We start from the raw sequence: 9055 nt of genomic DNA on the forward strand, positions 1-9055 counted from the left end.
GAAATTGGGCTCAACAAAAGCCTCCCTCATGAATCTTCTAGTAAGAGAGGCAGACATGCAAACCAATACAAGGCGCATCAATAGAAAGGGCACATAACATTACTGCATAATGGGAGAAATACCATAATTATGAATCTAGCCTAGTATCTCCGGAACCAAATCTCTAATATCATATTCAAACACTTACTGACCTAAAAGTTGAAGCCATAGGAAAATGGGTGAAACAATTTAGATTTAGTTAACTAGCAATTACCATACATGAAGATAAAGGTGTTGTGTCATGCAACCAAGAGAACAATCTGTTAATATCCCTGATAAGCAAGACAAGTTAGATTGTAAGTTTGGTGGCATAAGGAGAAAATAAGTTAGTGCAATAGGTTGAAAAAAAAAGGGGGGGAAAGCCTACCAAGTACAGATTTTATATGAACTATTTGGCAGATGTAAGTGCATTATTTATTACGTCATTGGTGAGGCAACACATTCAAAAAAGAAGCAATACCATTTTATATATTTCAACAAAATCATCAATCCAACAGGTTTCCAATTTGAATTAAGAGAACATCCCAAAATGTAGACTAGAACCCATGTAGTGATTTCACAAGTTACGGTCAGCATGTACTCAACAACCATAAGCGTATAGTAAAGAAGATATGCTATTTAGATGCACAATACACCATAGTCCTAGAAGCGCTTATAGGCAAAGTTGGGATCAAATACAGATAGCTCCAAAACACATATAATAATTCAAAGGCCCGCCACAAAATTCACTAGGAAATGGCTCAAAGTTTATAGCATTATCAATTTTTTGGTGCGGAACGAAGCAAGCCAATTGCAGAGAAAGAGAAAGTGGGAAGGGGAAGACGAAGAAATCGAAGCAGAAACGGAGGAAGAAGAAGACGAAGAAGAAAGGGCGGAATCAGATCTGGTATTCGAGAGTCCCAAAGACAAGTCCCCAAAGTCCGAACCGAAGGAGGACAAGGGGAATCAAGCCACGAACCAAGATACCAACAATCTTGGCCATGGCGAACCCCACACAAAATCAAAGTCATGGAATGGAGGTACAGGGGCTACTTCTTACCAGCGAATGCTGATATAAATCAAGCAAGAGAGAGAGAGATCTCACCAGAGAAGGAAAGTTTTAGCCGTCGGTGCAGAGAGGAATGGAGCTTGGAGCCCTAGGGATCCCTTGCACATGGGCATGGGTCCTAGCATTATAAGGCCCACAAGTCGGGCCTTTTACAATCATAAATAATCAGGAGAGAAACAGATCCAGATCCTCATGCAAAATGCTGATATAAATTCATTCTCAACTCAAGGGCTTCTCTAGTTACCTAGGCAAGGATTTTCTAGTAAGAGTCAACTAATAACAAGGTCTCAAAGTCTCTAGAACACCATGATAGTAATGATATGATGATGGATCCTGCTATTAGTTCATTTAATTTATTATTTTTCATTGTTTTCCAATTTTATCAAAAATATTTTTTCTAGCAACTCTCATTTGAGCATTCTTTTTTTGTCTTTTTTCTCGTTTTCTATTTTCTCCTAGAGGCTAGAGTAGATGAAGGAAACATTATAACATCCCACCCATCATCCTGATCACACCAGCCAATTTAGATCTACTGCCTACCTACCGAGTCCTAATCAACGGCAACAGAAAGAAATATTTCAAGGAATTGGTATGAGAACCACAAGTGGGTTTACATATAGCGTATGTCTCCTTTCCAGAATTTTTAATTGTTCTGGGATTGTGTGTACGTATTATAAATAATTTGGGGGCTCAAAATTTATTTTTCTAAATTTTTCTCGACTGGTAAATAATAATGGACAAAAAGCCCTCCAGTAGTGGCTTGGCTACTGGAATCAAACACACTCACAACAAGCTAAGGGGGTGTTTGGCTAAGCGATTTTTTGGGGGGAGCTTGGTAAAAAGGGAGCAAGCATAACTCCACAGGCTACACCCAACCTTGAATGGAGAGACTCTGCAATACTTCCATGCATTTTGAAATACTTTTCGTGTCTGGTCCTGCAACAGAGTGTGAAGTATTTGTTCTCTTGGAGTATAGCTACATTAATTCCTCAATATTTGTCCTCAATATGACAGCACTCGACATCCTTTCCTTCCTAGCCCTTTTAGGAGCCGATAGTATCCCTTGTTACCAGCTTGGTTCTCGAAACAAATTGTCACTAGTTGTGGCATCATTGGGGATTTTATCCCTAGCAAATGGCTCTCCAAGATCATTTATGTCTTGAGTGTTCTCAATTGCATCATCATCTTTATTAGTACTCGAAAGTTGAGTTGGATGTTCATATTGACTTGAAACTTGTTTTTTTTCCCCAGTTGCTGCAATATCAGAGAACAAGCCATCATAGCGAAACTATATAATGGACATGTCTTTGTTCCTGAATTTTCGAAAATTTTCATTTTTCTATAAGATATCAAAAATTGTCATATGGAGAACACATGGAAATACCTTAATTTTCTATTCCCACCAATCTTTATCTGCCGCAATAGTCTTCTTTGTTTTGTCCCACCCCAAACCTGACTCTCCTCGCATCATTTGCTTAAAAAGGGTCCATTCCTTCTTCATAAAATCCCAGTAGTTTTTCAATTGTTTGTTGTCATAACACATTCTTTTGATTAAGTGTCTTGACCAAATCTTTCCACCCATCCTTATTTATAAATGATGCAGGCCTATTTCCCTTATGAATCTCTTGTTGTACCAACTTTATAAATTGTAGATGTGTGTGGTCATCCCACTTCGCAAAGGGTTGCCCCATATTGGAAACATTGTTCATTCGTTTCTTTCCTTTATCCATCTATATCATAACCAATAAACAACGTGCAAGACATAGGAATCCAAAGGTATTGGTAAACATATGCCAAAACTGGAACATAGTATTTGTATCCCTTGTTAAAATACATAGATATGATCATGCGCAGCGGAATAAAAATTAATTTTTTTACAAGTATCACGTTTTTCAGCAAATATGGTTTACAAAACTAAAAACTAAACAGAAAAATACCTTTTGACGAAATCAAATTCCACCAGTAGGTAAAATGCCATAAAATCCTTCAAGTGTAGGATGCCGAGTCGGTCCACCTGAAACAACTTTGACCCAAGAGTCGAGAGAGAAGAAGCAAAAACTTTCTAAATTTTTTTTACTAAATCTAAATTCACTTGAATTCTGTTTATGGGGCTTATGATCCTATTTATAGAGGATCACCGATAAACCCTAGATGCCATTGGGCCAAGCTTAATGTGCTAGCAAAAAGTTTGATCCAATTAATAATTAAATAATCATATTCATAATATAATCATTTAATTATTCTTATTTATTCAATAAATAAATACACCATAATTAGTAATTACATAATTACTAATTTATCCTTCTTATCTTAAAAGTGATTTCTTATTGGGTGGGACTTTTTGATTCACAATTAAATTGTCAACGAGAATTAATCAATTATTAATTCCAGTAAATCATAAGTGATATCTAATAATATGTTATGATTACCCAATTTAATGTAAAACGGGTATTGTGAACCTTTTACTATAATACCATATAATACGGTCCTTCTATTATCCTATATATCCTGACAACATATGAGATCATGAGCAGTAGGTCAAATCTCTTAATGTTGTCATATGATCAAATCCAAAATTAATTTGACTAATAGGACACAACCTTATGGAACACACATTCCATCATCATATTATCTCAACCAAGAATTTATCGTCAAATGATTATTGAATCGCATAGGATATCCTGCTCATAAATCTCAAAGTGATAGATGACATGTCTGATGCACACATACCTCATGCATCACTAAACTAGGCACATAGATACGTATAGTCATTCTTTATTAGAACAACCATATAGTATTTCTGATAACCTAATCCACTAATGCATAGATATCCATCCATGTCATCTCAGGTCTGAGGACTAGTTGCACATCTATAGTTAACATTGAATCATTGACTCGTGAGACAAAATCCATGTGATTCAATATTAACAGTCATGTTCAGTGAACTCGTTCCTATAACATGCACCCACTCATCTTCCTTCTATATGTCATATAGAATAGCATAAGACTCACCAACCTTATCTTTTAGTATCTCATACTGAACAAGGAGGAAGACGATATATTGGTCTTTGCGAGTTGCTACTATCCAGGTTATGAACTCTATGGCCAGGAACGTATTTATAGTATAATGAACTGTGAATTATTCGTCACGCATATTCCTAACATTTAAAAATGATATCCACTCCTCATTAAACTAACGGATATATATATATATACGTTTAATTTAAACCACGTTACAATTTAAATAAAACATAAACTCCTTATTAGAGTTTAAGGTTTGGGGTTTGGATTTGAGATTTAAGATTTAGGGTTTAGGGTTTTTAGGGTTTGAGGTTTACGATTAAACCCTAAACCTAAACCCAAACCCCATTCTTTTCCTTTGTTTCTCTCTCTAGCTAGAGAAAAGTTCTCACACAAGTGCCTAATCCTAAAAAATCAAAGAATCTGGTGCATTCCCAGTGTCCCTCGCCGACGAGATCCCGCCAAATAAGCCAACCACCTCTTGGCCGAAGCATGGAAGGCATCTCTAAGCATGCCCACGGATCAAGGTCAAAAAATGTGGTCACTGTTCGTTCAATGGAACGTGCTTTAGAAGATTCATTGGCGGAAAATGGTGGAAGGGAGGTGGTTTTGTTTGATGATGGTCAGTCGAAGGATGTTAGAGGGCAGATTAAAAATCAATTTGTTGAAGATGACCTGATGGACGAAGAAATTAACTTTCGAGAGGAAATGACTCACGAAAACGATGATTCCAGAATGTTGGACTACAGGGATCCGTCGTCATTCCCTCCCCTGACAAGTGGTCAGGGTTTTGGTACGTCACCATGTCCAGATGGAGAAGGTCACCTGCGAGATAACTATGGTCGACCGCTTCATTTCGAAGAACAAGACAATAATGGTCGTGATAGTGGGGAGGTGGATATGGCTATGGAAGATTGCATCGTTTCTTAGGGGAATTGAAACTCTGGTGGAGGCACAAACAACATCTCATCGATGAGGGAGGTGGTGGTGTTGGCGATGGCGACAACTATTGGTCCATATAAGGAAGGTGGCAACAACATATGAGCTAGCCGTGAGATTCAAAATCCTTCTGGTTATGGCAACTCCATGGGTAATTTTCGACCTCACTAGCGCACCTTTCACCAACAAGGCAAGGCTCAATCAATGGGGGATAACCAACATCCGACACATCCTTTCCGACAAAATTATCACGGCTCGTTAGTGATTGTAGGAGGACAGTTGGACGATGGGTAAGATGGGTTGGGTCAAGCAGTTGGCGGGTCTTGTTCGTGCGTGGGCTCAATGCGTGATTTGGATGTGGCAAGCCATGACCCACGTGGATTGCATAAGGAAGCTGGGTTGGCCCAACACATAAGTGGGCCTCTTAATGCTCATAAGCGGCCTACCCATGAGCCTTTAAAGCGTGGGCTCCAATCGGCCTTTGAGCCTCCAAATAATGATCAATTTTGCATACTATCAGAGGCAAATCTGGATATTCCTTCTCCTGAGGAATTGCTAGTTCCAATGGAGAGAGAGGTCTCAGAGGAAGTAGGTATGACAATTAATGACAAGGGTAAGCGGGATCGTGTTGAGGAAGAGGATGATTCGTTTGAAATGGCAGGTAGTTCAGACCTGATTTTGTTCCAATCAAGTCAAAGTCCCAGAAGAAGAAGAAGGAGATGAATGCTCAAGCAAGAGCTACGCAGGGATTTGACATAGGCAGCTCTGCGTTGATAGACCCAGCATGAGTCAATTCGTAGTTTGTTTTCGATTTGATTATGTTGTTTCTTTCCTTTTGATGCGCGGTATGCCCTTGGTTAATTTGAGTTTTTCCTTTGCTTGTTTGGTGCGGGGAATGCCCCACTTATGGTTATAGGTTCTCTTTTTTGTGATAATATAATTCTTACTTATAGAAAAAAATCCTAGACCATAAACCCTGACACTCCTTGATTCAATCACAAAGTTGTCAGCATTGCATTTGTCATTACCTCTACAACAACCCTATCGATGACGACCACCATCTCCCTCTTCGTATTCTGTGGTTGCAGCCTCTAAATCTGTCGCTACCTCTACCTTCCCCCATCGGAATCTCCAGTTCAGCACCTGGTATTGGTTCTTCCTCCTCTTGCAGCAAAAATGAAGCCTCCCAAGGAAAAAATAAGGGATCCCTTGAGTAATGGTAATAATAATGGGACCTCGGATAGTCCGTCTGCTGAAGAGATTTCTCAAAAAGCTCAACTCCGACAAGAGGTTAGCAGTTATTGAAAATTCTCCAATAACTATGAAAATTCTCCATGCCACCCCCCCCCCCCCATCCGCAACTTTGCTAGAAAATTCTCCAATAACTGATTCTGAAGATAAATTGAATGCGTTACCTGACGATGTTCTCTGCCATATTCTATCATTTCTTGATACCAAATATGCCATGGCCACTTGTGTTCTGTCGAAAAGATTAATGAATGTTCCTCGTTTTTTTGTCTCATATCATTCTTGATGATTCTTTGACTAGGGGAGGTAATTATAGAGAATTTGAGTTGAAATTTGGCAAGTTTGGTCTTAGGCAAATATTATTGAGAATACCTGTAATTGATCAATTTCAATATACATGTTATTCCGACTTGAATGACAGTACAGTCCAAACACTGCTACGTTATGAGGTAACAAAAAATGTGGAAGAAATTAATATCCACTTGAGACCTTCTGCAATTGAGGAAAAATTATCTGTGAAAATTTTTACATGTCAATCTTTGATAGTGTTGAAGTTATAGGGATTTAAAAAGTTAAATGTCTCTCAATTGATAAATTTACCAAATCCGAAAGTGTTGCACCTTGCCATGCTACCTAGTATTGAATCTTTGATAAGGTTATTTCAAGGTTGTAATTGGGTGCTTGAAGAATTGCGCCTGTTGGATGTATGGAGAGATATTGATGGTTTCTATCTTTTGATACCAATGTTAAGAAAGTTTTCTCTCACTATAGTTTTTGGTGGTATTGAGGGTTTAAAATTTTTCTTTGATACTCCAAAACTAGAGATTTTTGAGTATAATGGTGATTTTCCAAATTTTCATTTAGTGAATAAACTGAACTTTGTTAGAGCAATAATCTATTTTGAGACTATGCTAGATAGGGAGAATGCATCCAGCTTTATCAATAATTTGCAGGATATAAAGTCTCTTTATTTGTCACATGCAGCCTAGAGGTATATTTTGACCTTAAAAACTGTTAAATATAGGAAAATTTAAAATAAATGACTAGCTCGTACTATTTCTATTTTTGCATGAAAATTGCATATCCACGATCTATTTTTAGTAGTTTGACTATTTTAGAGCTTAAAGTTCATGACCTTTGAAGACTAGCAAACAACTTTCTTGGAAGTGTAACACATTTGAAAAATCTAGGTAAGTTCTTTTAGTGCTTTTTAGAGTAGGAATAAATTTAAATTTCACTCATATAACTTTTTTCCAACAGTATAAGCATCGCCAAAAATTTTGTGATGTTGAAGAATTCAACACCCTGTATCCACTGTTAGGAATAGTGCATGTATGTTTGGATAAAAGTCTTAAGAATATAGAGTTCAAAAGGTTCTTCAATGATGGTTGGGACTTGGGCTCGTAAAGTATCCTTTGAAGAATGGTAAAGTTTTGGAAAAACTAAAAATTTTTGTATTAGAGAAACAATAGAACACAGCAATAAAAGCAACCCGCAATGCGATTTTACATTTTTCACGCCACTCGAAGACCTACAAGGTTAACTTTGAACCTCCTATGCAACAGTAGGATTTTCTATTTTTTTTAATCTTGAAGATATGCACTCTGATTGAATATTAATTACTGATTTGTTTCACATTCAAATGTATACAAGAAAAATCCATGTACAACAATCAAATTTCTTTTTGTCTCTACTTTTCCTTTGGCCTACTTGTATATAATGTTGTTTGTCCTTTTTTGCAATTATTTATGATGGATTTTTAATGTTTGTCAATTTGATTTTAGACATTGTTATCTGCAATTTGTTACTTGATCATTTTCTTCCATTCTATTTTGCAATTGTTTATATCCATTAATTTTCACTATTGTTGGACATAAACAATTACAAAATAAAATGGTAGAAAATGATCAAATAACAAATTGCAAATAACAATACCTAAAATCAAATTGACAAACATTAAAAACCCAACATAAACAATTGTAGAAAGGGACAAACAACATTATATACAAGGCAAAGGAAAAGTAGAGGCGGAAAGAAATTTGATTGTTGTACATGAATTTTTTTTGTATACATTTGAATGTGAAACAAATCAGTAATCAATATTCAATCAGAGTGTATATCTTCAAGATTAAAAAAATAGAAAATCCTACTATTCCATAAGAGGTTCAAAGCTAAACTTGCAAGTTTCTGAGTGGCATGGAAAATGTAAAATCGCATTGCGAGTTGCTTCCATTGATGCATTCCAGTATTTCTCTAATAAAAAAAATTTTAGCTTTTCCAAAACTTTACCATTCTTCAAAAGGTACTTAACGAGCCAAGTGTCCCAACCATCATTTACGAACCTTTTGAACTTTATATTCTTAAGAATTTTATCCAAACACACAGGCACTATTCCTGACAGTGGATACAGGGTGTTGAATTCTTCAACATCAAAAAATTTGTGGCGATATTTATACTGTTGAAAAAAAATTATATGACTGAAAATTAAATTTATTCCTACTATAGAAAGCATTAAAAGAACTTACCCAATGGATAACGAGATTTTCCAAGTATGGTACAATTCCAAGAATGTTGTTGAAGGTTGCGAACTTCAACTTTAGAACAATCAAACTACTAAAAACAGATATTGGATATGCAACCTACTTACAAAGATAGAAATATTAAGAGATAGTCATTTATTTTAAATTTTCTTATATTTAACAGTTTTTAATGTCAGAATATACCTTTAGGGCAGCACGAGACAAATAAAGAGATTTTACA

At 36.4% G+C, this 9055-nt stretch overlaps 2 protein-coding genes across 46 annotated transcripts in view; one reads left to right on the forward strand and one right to left on the reverse strand.

Annotated features, from left to right (window-relative positions):
• LOC127789339 (aquaporin SIP1-1-like) overlaps nucleotides 1–9055 on the forward strand; it is an 80433-nt gene that overhangs the window by 39206 nt on the left and 32172 nt on the right. The gene's annotated exons all lie outside the window — the stretch shown is intronic.
• The window catches only part of LOC127789328 (O-fucosyltransferase 1-like), a 128683-nt gene that overhangs the window by 32832 nt on the left and 86796 nt on the right, over nucleotides 1–9055 (reverse strand). For 18 of the 45 annotated variants that reach the window (XM_052318235.1, XM_052318246.1, XM_052318232.1 and 15 more), the window contains one exon: nucleotides 259–311. The exons of 8 other annotated variants lie outside the window; for them this stretch is intronic. In XM_052318235.1, coding sequence (XP_052174195.1) covers nucleotides 259–311 — 53 coding nt within the window. Of the gene's footprint in view, nucleotides 1–253; nucleotides 312–3024; nucleotides 3111–9055 lie in introns of those variants that run through there. 19 more of the 45 variants (XM_052318240.1, XM_052318239.1, XM_052318238.1 and 16 more) reach the window with 4 other exon arrangements.

Source organism: Diospyros lotus, chromosome 13 (genome assembly GCF_014633365.1).
Source record: "Diospyros lotus cultivar Yz01 chromosome 13, ASM1463336v1, whole genome shotgun sequence".
Classification (NCBI taxonomy): domain Eukaryota; kingdom Viridiplantae; phylum Streptophyta; class Magnoliopsida; order Ericales; family Ebenaceae; genus Diospyros; species Diospyros lotus.